This window comes from Ovis canadensis, chromosome 5 (genome assembly GCF_042477335.2).
Source record: "Ovis canadensis isolate MfBH-ARS-UI-01 breed Bighorn chromosome 5, ARS-UI_OviCan_v2, whole genome shotgun sequence".
In the NCBI taxonomy this organism is placed as follows: Eukaryota; Metazoa; Chordata; class Mammalia; order Artiodactyla; family Bovidae; genus Ovis; species Ovis canadensis.
This window is the reverse complement of record NC_091249.1, coordinates 38,594,541-38,614,027: the sequence shown is the minus strand read 5'-3', so window position 1 is coordinate 38,614,027 and position 19,487 is coordinate 38,594,541. Positions and strand designations below refer to the sequence as shown.

Here is a 19,487-nt window from a genome sequence, read left to right as displayed (position 1 = left end):
AAGGGCTCAAAAACCACAAGTGGCTCATGGTATTGGGCAACACTGAAATAGAATATTTCCGACATTCTATTACACAGTGTTGCTCTATACCATCTCCCTGAGTGACTGTCTTTATGCCTATGTTCTCAATTATCATCTATTTGCAGAAAAATCTTCACATTTATACTCTTGTAAAAACTTCTTTTTTGAGCAAAAGACCAGTGTGGCCAAACACTTCCTTAATTTTCCACTTGGATATCTCAAAGCCCAAAATGCCCCAGACCAGATTTCTCAAGTTCATCTCCAAAACTAGTTTTAGAATATTCTTCCTAATGTCACTGCCATCTAATTCCAGGTGAACTAGTTTGAAAACTCAAGCTATCCTCTATTTTTCCTCATTCGTTCAATCCATTTCCAAGTCCTCTGCATTATCTCTTAAGTACCATATTTCTCAAAATTTCCCCTTCCTCGTTTTTCTGCAACCCCCATAATCCATACTCCTATAGCTTGACTAGTGGAGAAATTTTTCTGAATTTAACTTTTGACTGAGTGACCTCAGGCAAATTTCTTAGACTCCTCCTTAACCAAGTTCTCCATCTGTAAAAATAGGGATAATACTATGATATTCTTCATAGTGTTGTTGTAAGGATTGAATAAGATTATAAATGTAGAGCTTAGCATCGTGTATAAGACATAAATTCTCTAAATATTAGCTCCTATAATTACTATCATCTCGTGCCTAGATTACTGAAATTGTATCCTGTCTTTCCATACTTATTTTTGCTCCTCTCCAGTCTTCTGCCTGCAATATAACGAGAGACTTTTAGTAAATGTAAACCTGATCATTTGCCCCCTCAATCTCCCTGGAAACCCAGTTTATAGGTTTTATAGGTCTTTTGGAATAGACCTCTTTTATCACACTTGTCCCTTAATCCCTGTGCTTTAACCAAAGTGGTCATATTCACTCTAAGAAGGCTTTTGCTCATGATATTTCCCTTTTCTAAAACCCCCATGAAAGTTAAAATTTTATTCTAATCATCCTTCAGACCTCAATGAACAGTCACTCCTACCTAAGTTTCGTCCCTCTTTTTTGCATTCTCATTATACCATATTCCCCTCTGTCCCAAAACTTCTCGGTTTGCAATCACACATTTATATGAGTGGCTACTATTTATTATTACTATACATTTCTTTGTTTCCTTCAACAGACATGTTATACTGAACTTCTGATATTCCTCCAACTCGTCTGCTACATTCACCATCTTCTTCATCTCAGAAAATTGCAACACCATTTTTCTAGTTGCCCAGGCCAAAAGTCTTGAACTCTCTTCAATATTCCATAAGTACGTAAGTAAGTTAAGTCGCTCAGTCGTGTCCGACTCTTTGCGACCCCATGGACTGTAGCCTACCAGGCTCCTCTGTTCATGGGATTCTCCAGGCAATAGTACTGGAGTGGATTGCCATTTCCTTCTCCAGGGAATCTTCCCGACCCAGGGATCGAACCCCAGTCTCCCACATTGTAGACAGACGCTTAACCGTCTGAGCCACCAGGGAAGTCAATATTCCATATCCATCAGCATTTTCTATTGCTTCCACACAGTCTGACCACTTTCCTCTCATTTCCACTGCTCCACACAGTGGCCAAAACCCACAATATAACTTTCTGGATTGTAGCAATCTCTCTTAACACTTGCTTACTGCTCACTCAGTCGTGTCCGACTCTGTGATCCCCATGGACTGTAACCCACCAGGCTCCTCTGTCCATGGGATTCTCCAAGCAAGAATATTGGAGTGGGTTGCCATTTCCTCCTCTAGGGGATCTTCCTGACCAAGGGATCAAACTCAACTCTCTTACATCTCCTGCATTGGCAGGTGGATTTTTTAACCACTAGTGCCACCCACATTTGACCATATTGAAGATACTGCATTAAGGAGGTAATTAATGTTAAAATGAGTCATAAGGGTGGAGCTCTGATCAGATAGAAATGGTGCCCTATAGAAGAAGCAACACCAGAGTTCTCTTCCTCTTCCTATGTCTTCACTAAGGACATAGTGAAAAGGCAGCCCAAACTAACATACCATTCCACTCAAACTAAAAGACAAAAAGGTACTACACAATCTGGTCTTCATGTCCCCAATCCCTAAATTCTGATTTAAATCTCCTTTAATTCTCCTTAACCCTTAAACGGCTTCAGCCACATCCACCTACATGCAATTCCATCAACATTTTGGGCATGCTCTCACCTTCTGACCTTTGCTTCTCCTCTGCCTGGAACACTCTTTTCTCAAATGTTTGCATCATTCATTTCCACAGTCAAATGTCACCTTCTCACTGGGGCCATCCTATGAAAAATTTGGTACCTCCATCTCACACATATATCCTACCCTCTACTTCAGTTCAGTTCACTCGCTCAGTCGTGTCGGACTCTTTGCCACCCCGTGGACTGCAGCATACCAAGCTTCCTTGTCCATCACCAACTCCCGGAGCTTGCTCAAACTCACATCCATTGAGTCAATGATGCCATCCGACCATTTCATCCTCTGTCGTCCTCTTCTCGTCCTGCCTTCAATCTTTCCCAGCATCAGGGGCTTTTCCAGTGAGTCAGTTGGCCACATCAGGTGGCCAAAGTAGAGTTTCAGCTTCAGCATCATAGTAAGCACATAGTAGGTGCTTACTATTTGCTTAAATCAATAAATGCTGAATTCCCATAGCCATCAAATTAGCTCTGTCGCTAAAAGATACCACAAACACCAGCTACTAAGGCAGCAGTCCTGTCGTGGAAACTGTACTGCCACTTGATTGCTCTGGCCTCTTCTGCTTTTCTGGGCTTCCCTGTGGCTCAGCTGGTAAAGAATCTGCCTGCAATGTGGGAGACCTGGGTTCAATCCCCGGGTTGTGAAGATCCCCTGGAGAAGGGAAAGGCTACCCACTCTAGTATTCTGGCCTGGAGAATTCCATGGACTGTACAGTCCATGAGGTCGCAAAGAGCTGGACACGTCTGAGGGATTTTCAGCTTCAGTTTCACATAGGTGACACTAGTGGTAAAGAACCTGCCTGCCAATCCAAGACATAAGAGGCACGGGTTCGAGCCCTGGGTCACGAAGATCCCCTGGAGAAGGACATGGCAATCCACTCCAGTATTCTTGCCTGGAGGATCCCATGGACAGAAGAGCCTGATGTGTTACAGTCCATAGAGTTACAGAGCTGGACCTGCAGTTTTCTGCCAATATAACTAAAGTTCATGATGGACTTAAACTGTGGCTACATGATCCCAAAGCGGTTCCTTCCTCTCTTCCATCTTTACAATAAAGATAAACTAAGATGAAAAGTGAATGTCAAATAAAATCATGGATAGGGCAATTTTTTGAAAATTGCCTGCTTGCAGAATTTTTCTCAGTATTTCCAAACAGTTCCACAAACTCTGCCTCTCTGATCATGCTTCCAGGATTCAGCAAAGAATGGTTTTCATTTGCATAAAAAAATTTTAAATTACACTAACAATACAAAAAGACACATGAGGGAAGAAGTCATTCATGGTTATCTGTTTTTATGTAGGGCTGTGGGTAGAATTTATGTTAAAAATGGATTTTCTCTACTGCTAAGAAAGTTACAAAGTTCCCCTATTTTTGACAGAAGAAAAAATAGGCCTGGACAGGAGAGAGGTACCTTACTATTTTACTTGAAATAGAATTCTTCATAACCTAAACCACGTCGAAACTTCCAAGCAAGTGCTCCACTGTTAGTTTTTGCTCTCAATATATTCATTAAAAAAAAAACACAACTTCAAGTTAAAAATCGTCTTGATACAATAAGTTATCTATCACAACTAGGCTCCGTTCTCGTCTTCAAACATCACAGCTTTTAAAATGAAGGTGTCATTGTAAGAGTGAACACACCCACTGCATCACCACAAGAATTAGTAACAGATTATGCAAATTAACGCTGCCTGGGGGTAAACGCCTCAAAGACAGTACAGAGGAAATCCTTCCTCCCCAAAGGCGCAGGCCTGGAGTGAGTGGGGGGAGTAGCGGCGAGCCAGATCTCCGCGCAGGCCTCGCCCCGGGCGCATCTTGCCTAAAACTCCGGAAGCACCTGTGGGATGGACGAGAAAACCGGCCGCATCACCCGCAGGCGCGCTGGGCGGTCAGCGGCTCCAGCATCGCCTCGGGTACCAAGCGCCGCAGGGTAATCAGCCCAGTAGCCCTGCAGCATCTCGCGAGATCTCGCCGTCTGAGCCCCGTACTGCGAGCTCAGAGCTTAAAAAAAAAAAAAAAAAAGGCAAGCGGGCGACATCCCTCGGAGCCGCCGCCGTGGTGGCAGTTGGCGCCTGAGCATCAGCGATCGGCGTGCGCCGAGGCACGGCCCGTGCGCCCCTTCTCCAGCCTGCTCGGGCTGGGCGCCGTCCGCAGCTGGTCCGCCGTGGCCTGGGTGCCGGCCCACTGACGCGCGGCCCTAGGGGCGGGGAGGAAGGGAGGAGGCCGGGGGCCAGCTCCTCTCCGCCGCAGAGTGGGGCGGGGGAAGGAGGTGGAAGGGTGGGAGGAGGGCGACGGAAGAGGAGGTAGCCGCGCAGAGATCTTCCCGGCGACGGCGGCTGGCGGCCGCTCCCCGATCACGCAGCTCGTGCTGCCGGAGGCCCGGCTCGGACTGGCCGGACGCGATTCCTGCGTGGAACCGCGCAGAAGCCTGGACCCACCGGGAACCGAGGGAACCTCTGCCGCGCGCCTCTGCCGGTCCGCGGGTGGGCGGGCTGAGGGGCGGAGGAGCCGCGGGCCCCGCCTCCCGCGTGCTGCTGCCGGAGCCGCCACCGCCGCGGCACCGCCGAGGCTTTAAACAGCGGGGCCCGCCCCGCGCCCGCCACACTCGCGCGCAGACTCGGCCGCCGGAGGCGTTCGTGCTGGCTCGGGCTAGCGGCGGCGAGCGCGCGGCTGTGAGTGCGACTCCCCCACCTGGTGTTGCGGCCGCTACCACCGCCGGCCGGGGGCGCGGAGGGCGTGCAGCCCTCGAGGTCCGCCAGGTTCTCCGGGTCCGCCGGGGGTCGGGCGGCGATGGAACCGGGGCCCACGGCGCCCTCCTCCGGCGCCCCTAGGCTGGCCGGGGTTGGGGAGACGCCTCCAGCCGCCCCGCTGGCCGCCGCCGGGATGGACCTGCCCGGCACAGCCGTGCCCTCAGCGCCGGAGGATGCTGCAGCTGTGAGCCGTGGCGGTGGTGGGGTCCGCGGGGAGGGCGCCGCGGCGGGCGGCGACGGGCTGGGCAGACCCCTGGGGCCCACCCCGAGCCAGAGCCGCTTCCAGGTGGATCTGGTTTCCGAGAATGCCGGGCGGGCGGCGGCGGCGGCGGCTAGCGCTGGAGCGGGAGGCAAGGAGACCCCCGCGGACGGGAAAGCCAGCGTCGAAAGCGGGCAGGCTAAGGCCAGCGAGGAAGCCAAGGGCCGCTTCCGCGTGAACTTCGTGGACCCGGCTGCCTCTTCGTCGGCGGACGAGAGCGTGTCTGATGCGGCAGGGATCGGAGGCGACGGGCCCAACGTGAGCTTCCACAACGGCGGGGACACGGTGCTGAGCGAGGGGAGCAGCCTGCACTCGGGCGGCGGCGGCAGCGGGCACCACCAGCACTACTACTATGACACCCACACCAACACCTACTACCTGCGCACCTTCGGCCACAACACTATGGACGCCGTGCCCAGGATCGACCACTATCGGCACACGGCAGCGCAGCTAGGCGAGAAGCTGCTCCGGCCCAGCCTGGCGGAGCTCCACGATGAGTTGGAAAAGGTGAGCTCTCCCGGCCCTCTCCCTGCAGCCCTCCCCTCCTCCCCAGCCTCTGGTTCACGCTGACCGCGGGACACAGCCGCCGGCTCTCCACGGGTAAGGCGGCGGGAATGGACGTGCATGACTCGCTGGCATCTCTGGATTCAGCTGTCAAGGGTGGAATTGCAGAGGAATGTAACTTAATATCTTGAAAGTTTGCAGCGGGTTAGGCTAGTTACGTGATACAGGAGAGGCTGCTTTTAACAACCTTCCCCATCCAGTTGTATATTTAGTTATGCCTTTTTTTTTTTTTCTTACCCACGCTTACCAATTACCATCCCTCTGAATGACAGTTGTGCTTTTAGGTCCGGACAAGGGAATGTGCGGAAGGTTTAGTTGAGGACATCTCTCAGGAGGGATTGGAGAGAACCTGCCATCCGTGCCTTTTTTTAAAGGTTGTATTGTATGGCTTCTGTATACCCATTAGGGCTCCCAAGAGTGGGAACGTTAGTGTTTGAAGGGAAAGCCTTAGCAGCGTGTTTGTGGTCTATGAATTATTAAAGCTCTGTACCTGCAATCTTGAATGTCCAAAGATCATAGAAATCTTAAATCTTGGGACAAGTTGTTCCTGATAATAGCATAAATCCACCTTTTATAATGTAACCTTTTGGAAGAGGGTCACATCAAAAGGGGGGGTGGAGTGGGCAGAGTCTAAAAGAGGGAGAGGGAGAGAAAAACAGGAGACTTGTTTTTTCTGTGGAGGATGTCTATCTAGAAAAGACCTTTTGGGGTCTTGCATAAGTAGTTACACTTTGTGATCAGAAAGCCATCCCTATAAACTATTGATTTCTGTAATTCTATTTTTTATGACCCCATAAGACTTTTTATTTCTTCAGGGTACAAAATCGTTCTTTTGAGATGACATTGATGCCTTTGAGATTTGATTAATAATTAACTTCTTTTATAACTTGGATTGCTTGAAGTCTGCCTTTACAAGTGTATAATGACTACATTGATGGAATTTGTGAATGCTAAGAGTTAGTAGTACCATGTAGATTGATGTGATCATAGTGTCGAAAAGTTGAAATAGAAATACAGAAAGTATGTAATTTCTTTTGGATATGATTATTTGATCTCATACAGTCATTTTATACAAGATTACACCTGCCCCAGTGTTTGAAAATGTGACATAATATTCATTGAGATAATTACTGAGATCCCAACCCTTACAGTGTATCGATTGTTTAAAAGCCTGGCATCATTTAAGGATAATACTACTCCTTTCATTCCGTTACGGTATTTTGTCATTTCAGAAGAAAACATTTTTTAAAAAACATTTTATTCATATTTCTGTTGTTCCTCTCAAATCTATTCTTTTTTTTCCCAAAATTCCTTATATAGTCCTTATAAAGTAGATTATGTAGCTGGTTTATGTAGCTGGTAATTTCCCTTTTCTTAGAGCATTTTTATTATTGAAAATACTGTATAGATATTTTCAGATTTATTTCATCAAAGCCCTTAGTTGAGTAGTAAAACAGTCTGTATTATGCATAAGTCTTAAAGGCTTTTTTTATTGAAGGATATTATTATATACCTTGATCTTGTATGCTTCCGGGGAAAGTTTTTGTTATTTTAAATTACATTCTCTAAATAGCAAATCACTTCTAGTTCTCCCCAAATTTCAGGGTTTTGTTTGGTGGTTTTGGTCCGCTCACAATGTATGAGAAAGAACACCGGCATGGTTTAGATGCGCAGTTGTTGAAGAAGTCACCTGGCCTGTCAGCCTCAGCTTCCTCATCTTTCAGAGTTCTTTTGAAGATTAGAGAAAAAAATGTACACAAAGGCCCTTGTTAAGTACCAGCAAAATAATGGCCAGTGTAGTTACCATTTCAGTCTTATATTGGTCCTTCATAAAGTAAATAGTTAGGAACTTCCCTGGTGGTCCAGTGATTAGGACTCTGGACTTCCAATGCAGGGCGCAGGACTTCATTACCTGGTCAGGGACCTAAGATCTCGTATGTTGTATGCTGCAGGAAAAGGAAAAAAAAAAATTTTAAGTACATAGTTAAGCTTTAGGACTTCACTTTTAAGATTCTCTTAATCTCTACAATTTTCAATGAATGTAGTAACTAAAACGTTACGTTCAGAGTTTCATTTTTGCAGCATGTGGTATAATAAGTTCTTTTTAGTTTTTTACCTTCTACTAAATGGCAACCCACTCCAGTGTTCTTGCCTGGAGAATCCCAGGGATGGGGGAGCCTGGTGGGCTGCTGTCTATGGGGTCGCACAGAGTCAGATACGACTGAAGTGACTTAGCAGCAACAGCAGCAGCATTCAGGTCCTTTATGGGCAGTGAAAAGGTTTATTAGGTTAGGTAAGTACAGAACCTCATCTTGAAGAAACTTTTGTTTAGAAATTAGCAAACAGATTAAAAAAACGTGTCATGTTAAGGAGTACCAATCTGGCCATAGATAAACCGCTATTGAAGGAGGGCAGGGTGAGGCTGATAGTGCAGGTTGGCAAGATTCCCAAATGTTGTTCCTCACTTTTTAGATTGACTTTTACTCATTAAAATCTTTTCTACTGCTTGTAGCCCTAGATGAAATCATAGCGCTCAGAATTCTATAGCGTTTAATCCTAGCTCTTGATTGACTGTCATAGAGCCTGCTCAGGTCACTGAGTTCTTCATTATCTACCATGGGTCTAAGTCTGTGCTGGGAACTATGGAAGAATAAAAAAAGTGAAAGAAAAGCACTCCAGGAACTTGTTGGGGGAAAGGACTACACTGTCTTCCTATACTTGAGTTCCTTTCTTTGCCTTAAAGTAAAAGAAAAGCACTCCAGGAACTTGTTGGGGGAAAGGACTACACTGTCTTCCTATACTTGAGTTCCTTTCTTTGCCTAGCACTGTGACGTTGTAAAGCATTTTGCCCAAAAATCCAGCTGAAGAGGAGTTAAATAATCAAGGTGCATCTTGCTGTATTACACAGCCATTCTAGGGCCAGGACTCATGAGTCCTCCATTTACCAAATATTTATTAGGGAGAAGAGTTTCGTAGGTGTAGGTCACATGACTGTGGCACTATGGAGCGATGCAGTGATTAGCAAAATCGATACTGACTAAATGGCACCCCACTCCAGTACTCTTGCCTGGAGAATCCCAAGGATGGAGGAGCCCAGTAGGCTACAGTCCATGGGGTCACAAAGAGTCAGACACGACTGAGCGACTTCACTTCACTTCTGTCATACTCTAGTAAGTAGTAAGCATACATTAACCAAACAAATAATGTAATTAAATGCCACCTCCGCTGGTGCTGTGAAAGAGGAGTATTGAATGTTGATGACGATATAATAGGTCCTAATTTTAGTTAGGTTTGAGGAGGCCTTTTTCGCAAAGTGTGACACTGAAGCTGAAACTTACAGGCTAAGCTGATGATAGAGCAGAACAACATGCCGGGTCAAAGGAACAAAATCTGTGAAGATAGTGAGAGTGGTGTGTTCAAAGAACTATAAGGAGGCCAATATAAGGTTTGTTTATAAAGGTAGTGAAAAGTGATTGATTTTGTGTGACGCAGCAACGTGAGCTGTTTTAACATCTTTTGATTGCTGGATGAAGGGATTGGCAGGAGGGAGAACAGAAGCAGCTTTTGCTGTGGTCTCATTATAAATGATAAGGGTTGGGGGGCAGAATGAGTGGGATGTACGTGGACTGGATATGGGCATGAAAGAGAAGCTGACTCCTAGATTTTGGACCTGAGCAGCTGAATACATGGTACTTTGCTTAAGATGGGAAAGACTAGAGAAGGAACATTGATTTGGGGAGGAAAGAAAGAATGCTTTTTGAGTAGCTTGTAAGACATCTTAGTCCAAGAGTCATTTTGAGGGAGAAGGGGCAGAATATATATATATATGAAATATATGTGTGTATGTGTATATACATATGTGTATATGTACTGATGGTCTAAAGTCAGGCGTGAAGTTACTTGGGAAAGTGGGTAGATAAGAGAACGAAACATGGTCTGGGCTCCAACTTGGGGAATGCCTAGAGGTCTACTGGGATTGTGGAGACACAGGCAAAGGAAATAAAGAAGGAGCTCTTAGGCTGGTGAGAAATAGCCAGGAGAGCAGTGTCAGGGAAGCTGAGAGAAAATAATTTTAAAAAGGACAGGAAGTTTTCAAAGCTGATGCCAATAATTGATTTTTTTTTTTAAGAATAAAACTGACATAGTGATTCCTGCCCCTATAAGAAGAAATTTAAAAGTAGATGGTAAATAAAGAAATAAGTATCTGATAGACAATTTCAACGTGTATGATAGAAAACATCAGATGTGGAAAAATGTCTCATGTTTCACTAAGCATGTTGGTTTTTTCATTTAATTCCTAAGAAGTCTTAGACACATTTTACTCATGATAAAATGGGCTCATAGAACCTGAAGAAATCCTTAATACCACTGTCATAGAAAGTGGTACAGATGAAATTCACACCCAGGTGTTTCTTTTTTTTTTTTTACTGTTGCCAGGACGTAGCTCCTCTTTCTTATTGTTTCTTCTTCCTCTGTATTCCCTGGGCCTGCTCTGAGATGGCAGGGATGTTGAGGGGGACATGTTGGGGGTTGCCAGCATCACTCTTCTATCTTGACTTGAGAGTGGAATGGTTACATAACCGAAAGAAGAGAGCAGGAGTTATTAACTAATGCGACTGTCTGTTTCACTAGGACCTGAGCCGGTATCTCATTCATCTCTGGAGAGAGAATAGGTAGTTAATAAAGATTTGTTTGTTGAGTGTATCGGGGTGATAAGTTCCTCCCACTTAACAAGGACTTTAATCAAGTGTAGCTACCGCTCTAAGTGGGTTGTGTTGAGTCTTGGACAAAAAATTCCACACACTGCTAATCATATCAGTACAGAGCTTGAGTTTTGGAAGGTCACCCAGGAAGAAGAAGAATGGGTCAAATCCCTGGGGATAGGGAGTAGAGTAGGTCCAGGTTGAATAGAGGTGGGACCTTGATCAGAAATATGTGTGTGTGGCACAAACTTGGACTGTTTCACAGTTTTGCCGGGGCCCCACCCTCTAAGGGCTTCCCTTGTGCCTCAGCTGGTAAAGAGTCCGCCTGCAATGTGGGAGACTTGGGTTAGATCCCTGGGTTGGGAAGATCCCCTGAAGAAAGGAAAGGCTACCCACTCTAGTATTCTGGCCTGGAGAATTCAACTGAGCGACGTTTCAGTTCAGTTCAGTTCAGTCGCTCAGTCGTGTCCTGCTCTTTGTGACCCCATGAATCGCAGCACACCAGGCCTCCCTGTCCATCACCAACTCCCGGAGTTCACCCAAACTCACGTCCGTCGAGTTGGTGATGCCATCCAGCCACTCATCCTCTGTCGTCCCCTTCTCCTGCTCCCAACCCCTCCCAGCGTCAGGGTCTTTTCCAATGAGTCAACTCTTCGCATGAGGTGGCCAAAGTACTGGAGTTTCAGCTTTAGCATCAGTCCTTCCAATGAACACCCAGGACTGATCTCCTTTAGGATGGACTTTTACCACCCTCTAAACCAGATCCACCAGAGCTGAAGTCTGGTTTACCCATAAGACTGTACACATTCTCCAAGTATATACCAACTGACTACCTGGGAAGAAGGAAAGATAAATTTGAGGTTTAAAATGTGGCAAAAAATCTGTGTACTGCTTTTGTAATCAATGTCTTCATGTGTTTGTGTTCACACTTACATTCCCAATCTTGTTAGACCAGAGTTTAAAGGACCAAAAGAGAGTTTCTTGGTTCTTATGTATTGAGTGTGTTCATTTTCACTAATTTATTTATTACATGTTTCATATGTGTTTGTAAAGTCTGTGATACTAATCAGATTGGCTCCATGCTGAAGTGAAATGAATATGAATTTTTTAGTTTTTCAAAAAGTCTTGATTGAGCACCAGTAATAGCCCTGTTCTGAGTGCTGAGGATACAGCAGTGAGCAGAAAAGAACTGTAGAGCATTTATCTTAGTGGTAGGAGAAGTGAGCCAGTAAGTGTGATATAACTGCTGTGAAGAAACTGAAAGGTAGGTAGATGGTAATGGCTGGGGTGGTGCTGTTTTAGGTAAGTTAGAGAAGCCCTCTCTGACTCGAGCAGTCGCTGCTGCTGCTGCTGCTGCTGCTAGGTCACTTCAGTCGTGTCCGACTCTGTGACCCTATAGACGGCAGCCCACCAGGCTCCCCCGTCCCTGGGATTCTCCAGGCAAGAGCACTGGAGTGGGTTGCCATTTCCTTCTCCAATGCATGAAAGTGAAAAGTGAAAGTGAAGTCGCTCAGTCGTGTCCGACTCTTAGTGACCCCATGGACTGCAGCCTACCAGGCTCTTCCGTCCATGGGATTTTCCAGGCAAGAGTACTAGAGTGGGTGGCTAGTTCCTTCTCCACGAGCAGTCACTAGACAGGAACTAAAGATCAGCCCGTGCAAATACCTTGGGAGAAGAATCGACAGAGGACTGCAAACACCAGGACCTTGAGATAGGAGTGTGCCTGGGGTGTGCTTGACATGACTGAGAAACAAGAGGACCAACAAGACTGGGGTGACTAGCAGGACAGTGATAGGGGAGGCTGGAACAGTAGTGAAGAGCAACAATGTAAAACCTGGTAGATCGTGATGAAGACTTAGAATTTTACCCTGAGTGATGTAGGGAGTCATGGAAAGCTCTGAGCACAGACTTGACATGATCTGACTTGCATTTGTAAAACATCACTCTCGTTGCTGTGTGGGGAGTATCCCATCAGCACGTAAGAGTGGAAGCTGGGAAACCAGTTGGCAGTGTTTTAGTTATGATGATGATGACCATTATGAAGGTGATAGGGTTTGATATGATGACAGGTGTTTAAATGCTGATTATATTTAAAAGGTGAAATTGTTGAGATTAGCAACTGTTTGAGTGAGGAGTTTTCCCTTGTTGAGAACAGAATCAATGTTTATGAAGAGGTGAGAGACTGGGAGGAGCCAGTTTGGTAAGTGGACTCAAGAGTTGGGTTTCAGCCTACAAGTTAGCTCTATAATGGGGCAAACAGTTATAAAATTGCAGCTAATCGTTTGTGAAGTAATAGAACCTAAGAAAATGGGTTTTAATTTCTAGCATAAAAATGTGTTTTTATGAGAACTGGTAGTTTTTCAAAGAGTATACGTGGGGAAATAGTGAGTTGACTCTGCAAAGTGAAGGAGTGAGGGATGGACAAGGAAAACTAGTTACCGAAGTTAAAAACATATCAATGGTTTCCCATTAAATATTAAATTTATCATCTGCCATTGGCTTTATTATCCTTCCATTTTTCACTAGAACCTGTAATAGTGCTTTCCTAAAGCTATTAAGAAGATCTGTATAGTCAAAGCTATGGTTTTTCCAGTAGATATGTATGGATGTGAGAGTTGGACGGTAAAGAAGGGTGGGCCCAAAGAATTGACTGTTTTTGACCCTTGGTGTTGGAGAAGGCTCTTGAGAGTCCCTTGGACTGCAAGGAGATCAAACCAGTCTATCCCTTGAATATTCATTGGAAGGACTGATGCTGAAGCTCCAGTACTTTGGCCACCTGATGCAAAGAGCTGACTCATTAGAAAAGACGCTGATGCTGGGAAAGATTGAAGGCAGGAGGAGAAGGGGACGACCGACAGAGGATGAAATGGTTGGATGGCATCACTGACTCAACGGACATGAGTTTGAGCAAGCTTCAGGAGATGGTGAAGGACAGCGAAGCCTGGGGTACTGCTGTCCACAGGGTGGCGAAGAGTCAGACACAACTGAGCGACTGATAACAACAAAGCTATTATGGTAAAGAACCTGCCTGCCGGGGCAGGAGACATGAGAGACATGGGTTCGATCCCCGGGTCAGGGAGATCCCCTGGAGAAGGGCATGGACAGAGGAAATTAGAAAATCCCATGGACAGAGGAGCCTGGCGGGCTATAGTCCGTAGGATCGCACAGAGTCAGACATGATTGAAGCAACTTAGCACAAAGCTGTTATGAAAAACTTAAAGCCCATAGCTTGGGGACTTCTGATTAGAACAAGAGGGAAGTCTGAAAAGCAAACATAGCTGGTGGAATCTCATCTCAGTGTAGAAGCTGGTTGTGGCTGATGTAGTCATAGTACCCTTGCACTCAGAAATTTCTCTGTATGAAATTTTCACTATGCAATTCCTGAGCACTGACAAACTGGCTATTTATCTAGAGTAAGCATACTAGGAACCTCTGGGTGGTTCTTTGTTGGGTCGGTGTGAATTGGTTCCTTCAGTGACGTAGTTTCTAACAGTTTAGTGTGTGAGTCATTTTGGACCCGTATTGCAGGCAGGTGGCTTGGAAGACAAGCTTGACTATGGTCCACTAGAGCGAGACTTAAAGGAACTATGAGGATCCTGGCCATCTGCTGTAACATGACTTTTACCCCATCATTTCACCGAAATAGTTCTTGTTAAAAGTCACCGGTGAGCTCCTTCATCCTTATCACTAATTCCAGCAAACCCTTTTTCTCAGTAGCAGTCAGCCTTCCAGCAGCGTTTGATACTCTTTTGAAGTCTTCTTGACACTTCTTGGCTTCTGTAACACCACTCTCTTACTTTTCCTTCTCCCTCTCTGGCTTTTTCAACCCAGAGTCTCCTGCAGTCTCCTTTGTCTCTAAACTGGCCATCCTCTAGGCTTGCTTCTGGCTTGCTTGCTTGCTTTGTCATCTTCTCTCTGTATATCACCTTTCAGTATCACCTGAAGGCTAATTACTCCCCTGATTTTGTCTCTTACTAATTAATACGCGCTTTCTGAGTCCTGGTATCCAGTGCCTGCTAGACACTTTTGCCTCCTGTCTAAAGACACCCCACACTCACAAACTTATATCTCTCTCTCTGCCTCCCAAAACAAAACCACCCAGGCCCTCTTGCAGTGTGTCCTGTGTTTCTGAATGGTACTACCACTCATCACATTGCATGAGAAGACTGAGTCATCCCTGACACTTCTCTCTCTATATATCCAGGTCACCACCAAGTTCTTTGCCGCATCTTTATTTCCTAAATATGATTTTCATCCTCGCTGCTGCCATCCTAGACAACTGCAGCATGTCCCTCTCCAGCAGCCTTTTACGGCTTCCTCTTACTCACTGTGCCGTGTCGGTATTGTGCCCAGAGTGATCCTTTTAAAACAAACTTGACCATGTTATTCCTTGGCTTAAAACTAGCCCTGCATTGTCTAGCTCTGGGCTACATCCTCTTAGATGTTTCAGTTCTTAACAGCACAGTATTTTCTTTGGCCATTGGGCCTTTGTAGTATGTAATAGGGCCCAGGAAATCTTCCTCCTTTCTCCCCCATGCCATACTGATAAACCTTTTCAGTCTTAAAGTTTCACTTCAGTCCTTATTTCCTGGGAGAGGAAGCCTTTAATCTCCAGTCTAGGACAAATCTCTTTTCTCTTGGAGCACTGACTTCAATTAGAGGGAGTGTGCGTGTGTTAAGATGGTTATTTGAGTCAACTTGAGTTGACTTCAAGCTCCATGAGAAGCAGACTATGTCTGTGGCTGTTTATCATTATGTCCCTACTACATAGCAGATCCTGTTAATACGTGTTGAATAATAGAACTGTTTTTTTTTTTAATAAATTAATGTTGCAGAAGAATCTTAAACTTTCATGTTCCTTATATTGTCATCTAGAATTTCTAAAGGACATTTGACAGCCATGTGGCCCCAGTTGGCACATGAAAGAGCTAGGTGACCTACCTGTCCAAAATCATAAGACCCATAACTGGCAGAGACAAGGCTGGAACTTGCCACAACCGTTTTAACTACCAGTTAATTCCAGTGTCCCACAGTTTAATACTATACAAGTCTTGCTATTTTGGTGGTTTGTTTCTTTTTAAAATACCCATGGCAGTTGTTTTTTAGTTCATTGAAAATAAAGTAGAAAAGGTTTGGACTCCTCAGTTTCACAGTGTGGATAGATCTTTTCCCAATAGAAAATTCTTTTCAAAAAATTTAAAGAAAGTTTCTTATAAAAGGACTCAGTAAGTTGTTGTTGTTTTTCCCCATTTCTTCTGCCTTTCTTCTCTGTATTTCCCAAAAGTGGGATGTAATTTTTATGATCTGGGCTTTCACTTTTCAATACTATAACCACTAGTCACATTTGGCTGTTAAGCTGAGTTTAAACTAAAGTTAAAAATATGCTTACTTGAGCCATATTTTGAGTGCTCAGTACCCACATGTTGGCTGGTGGCTACCATACTGGACAGTGAAGATATAGAGCGTTTCCCTCATCACAGAGAACCTATTAGCCTGTGCTTCCACTCAAATAGTCACCACTAGTTTAAAATTGTTAAACAGTCACTTTTTTATTTTCTGATTTTGCATGAGATCCTTCCTTAAATAAAGTTGTCTAAACATATCAGGCCCTCAATGAAATATTTGTTGTTAAAGATGAGTTCCTCATCTTTAATATTGGAAAGTCTGTGAAGAATCTGTTAATATTGTATAAAGTGTTACATTTCCAAAGCACTTTTTAACTCACATTTCTGCATTTGGTCTTCCAGTCTGTCTTTGGAGGAGGTGGGTTTTCAGAAGGTCTTGGAGTAGCAGTTATATTTTGCAAGGTTGTGGTTTTCCTAAGCACTTAACTAACATTTGGTGAGGCTGCATCTCTTTGAAACTAGCTTTCTATCTCCCTTTCCTTTTGTTTGGACCAATGATTCCCAAATTTTAAAAGACTTACCTGGAAAAAAATTACTCCTCCCTCCCAAAGAATATGTCTTAGACAGATTTTGGTTATCATTGTGACAGTAGTACATTGTTGTGGTTTTTTTTTTTTTTAATTGATATGCTGAGTGTCAATTTTGAAACATCCTAATATAGAAATCTAACTATCAAAGATCTGGATTAAACTCTTAGATAGGTATATTGTTTTTCAGTTGCTTAGTTGTGTCCGACTCTGTGACCCCATAGATTGCAGCATGCCAGGCTTCCCTGTCCTTCCCATCTCCCAGAGCTTGCTCAAAGTCATGTCCATTGAGTTGGTGATGCCATCCAACCATTTCATCCTCTGTTGCCCCTTCTCCTCCTGCCCTCAATCTTTTCTAGCATCAGGGTCTTTCCAGTGAGTCAGCCCTTCACATCAGGTGGCCAAAGTACTGGAGCTTCAGCATCAGTCTTTCCAATGAATGTTCAGGATTGATTTCCTTTAGGATTGACTGGTTTGATATCCTTGCTCTCCAAGGGACTCTCAAGAATCTTCTCCAACACCACAGTTCAAAAGCATCAGTTTGTCAGTGCTCAGCCTTCTTTATGGTCCCAACTCTCACATCCGTACATGACTACTGGAAAAATAGCTTTGACTGTACAGACCTTTGTAGGCAAAGTGATGTCTCTGCTTTTTAATGCGCTGTCTAGGTTGGTCATGGCTTTTCTTCCAAGGAGCAAGCATCTTTTAATTCCATGGCTGCAGTCACCATCTGCAGTGACTTTGGAGTCCAAGGAAGTAAAGCTTGTCACTGTTTCCATTTCTTCCCCCATCTGTTTGCCATGAAATGATGGGACTGGATGCCATGATCTTAGTTTTTTGAATGTTGAGTTTTAAGCCAGCTTTTTCACTCTCCCCTTTCACCTTCATCAAGATGCTCTTTAGTTCCTCTTCTCTTTCTGTCATCTGATCTTGTTTTCAATTTCTCCTAGTTTTTTTTCCATACGTAGTTAGTTGACTGTCAGTCAGGGATTTAAATCCTGCCTTTTCCATTTAATACTTGGATGATCTTTAGAAAGAGTACTTGCCACCTCAGGTCCTCAATTTTCTTCTCTAGAAAATGGGAAAGACGTTAATTCATAGTGAGAAATAGCGTATATTCATGTAAGAAATATGTGAGCTACTAAGTGCATACTGTGCACCAAATGAAGTCTTGCTACCACGTGTTTCTCCATGTTTATTGCATTTCTAATACTACGTATTTAGAATGTCACTAAGTCGCATGTTTATATCCTTGACAACTTCTGGTTCTCCTTATTTTAAAAATAGAACAATTTGAAATGTAAATGATACAGTTATATCTTCCAGTATCACTCAGTAAGTTTTCTGGTACCGTCAATTAAAATGTTCTTGTAAGCTATAGTTTGTTGACATTAGCAGGTTGTATGGAATTTGAAATGATATATAAATTAAAGTATTCTTAATGCATTTTGTTGTAACTCAGTCTTGAACAAGATGGGCTAGGTGGAGGACTGAATTCTTTGACTGTAATCAGCAGTTCTGACTTGGTTCATTGTAAAGTCACATGGTCACAGCATCCACTTTTATCTGTGGCACTTGAGTTTTGAGCTCTGCATTAATGCCGCTGGATATTAATAGACCATTGTTAGCCAGAGCAGATTGGATTCCTGTAAAACAATACTTTGTTTTGAGAGCATAGTCTGTATGGGGGGCATTACACTGAATACACCAATCACCGACAGCACGGATAGGAAATGTTGGTAGCTTTGGGATGATATCATTGGCTAGTGCTTGATGAAGAAATGGTTAGAATAAGCCCAGCCACTTTGACATCTGTATTTGCATATGTATGCATCCATTTATAGATACTGATTTGGCTTTGGTTCATGCTATTAACACTTTAGCTTACATTAGTATTAAGCAGATGCTATTGAAGTGTATGAGAAATTTTTATCTAAAGTATCTTTATGAATGCTTTAGTTCAAAAGTTTGTTTTTACAATTTAAATAGCATTCTTTTTGTGAATTTTAACTTTCTTGAAGTATAATTTTTTAAATCAGTAATAAGCTGCTTGTAAAGAAAGTAGTGAATTCTCTTATACTAACTGTACCCTGAAATGAAGATTTCCCACTCCTCTTTCTGTCATTAACAATGATTTAATTTGCTTAAATAAAGCTGGGCCCAGAAGTCTTGTTTCTGTTCTCTTACTGTGCAGTGTAATATTAACCCTTGCTAGCCCTGCTCTAACGGAGAAGGCAGTGGCAACCTACTCCAGTACTCTTGCCTGGAAAATCCCATGGATGGAGGAGCCTGGTAGGCTGTAGTCCATGGGGTCACGAAAAGTCGGACACTTATGAGTGACTTCACTTTCACTTTTCACTTTCATGAATTGGAGAAGGAAATGGCAACCCACTCCAGTGTTCTTGCCTGAAGAATCCCAGGGATTGTGGAGCCTGGTGGGCTGCCATCTGTGGGGTCGCACAGAGTCGGTCACGACTGAAGCGACTTAGCAGCAGCGGCAGCAGCCCTGCTCTAAAGTGCTTATCAGTTGCCACTAAAGAAAGCAACACAGGGAGGAAGTGCTCATTTATTAAAGGCATTTTAAACAGCAGGGACAATACAAAGCATTTCTAGTAGCTGGGTCACTTCAGAGCCGGTTCTTCACGCTCTACCCTGTCGACGTGCTGATGGTAGAGGCTATCATCCTTTAGCACGATTCAGCATGGAGGTGCCATACTTGTACGTATAGGTCATGTTTTTGTTTATTCTTCCAAAGGTAATCTTAAACTGTCAATATTATAAGAAGCAATGTAGTGGAGTCTAGATTAATAATGTTTTGCAGCATTTATTTTTATGTATTTGTTCAACATCTAGTTATTTAAACTCACCCATGGGCAGTTGCAATAATATATCGCTTGTTTGTTGTCCATAATAATAGCCAAAATTTATCAACTGCTTACTTTTAATGTCAGACAATGTACCAAGTAATTAATATATTTTCTTTTTTAACCTTTTAAAGGTCTTTTAAAAATTATGACATATAGCAAAGAAAAAACATAAAGGTT

At 43.9% G+C, this 19,487-nt stretch overlaps 1 protein-coding gene across 2 annotated transcripts in view; it reads left to right on the top strand.

Annotated features, from left to right (window-relative positions):
* The first annotated feature begins 3,929 nt into the window (after window positions 1–3,929).
* SLC12A2 (solute carrier family 12 member 2) overlaps window positions 3,930–19,487 on the top strand; it is a 98,289-nt gene continuing 82,731 nt past the window's right edge. The window contains exons 1-2 of one of the 2 annotated variants that reach the window (XM_069589506.1): window positions 4,795–5,169; window positions 5,272–5,751. In XM_069589506.1, the coding sequence (XP_069445607.1) occupies window positions 5,026–5,169; window positions 5,272–5,751 (624 nt within the window). In that variant the 5' untranslated portion in view covers window positions 4,795–5,025. Of the gene's footprint in view, window positions 5,752–19,487 lie in introns of both variants that reach the window. The other variant, XM_069589505.1, reaches the window with a different exon arrangement.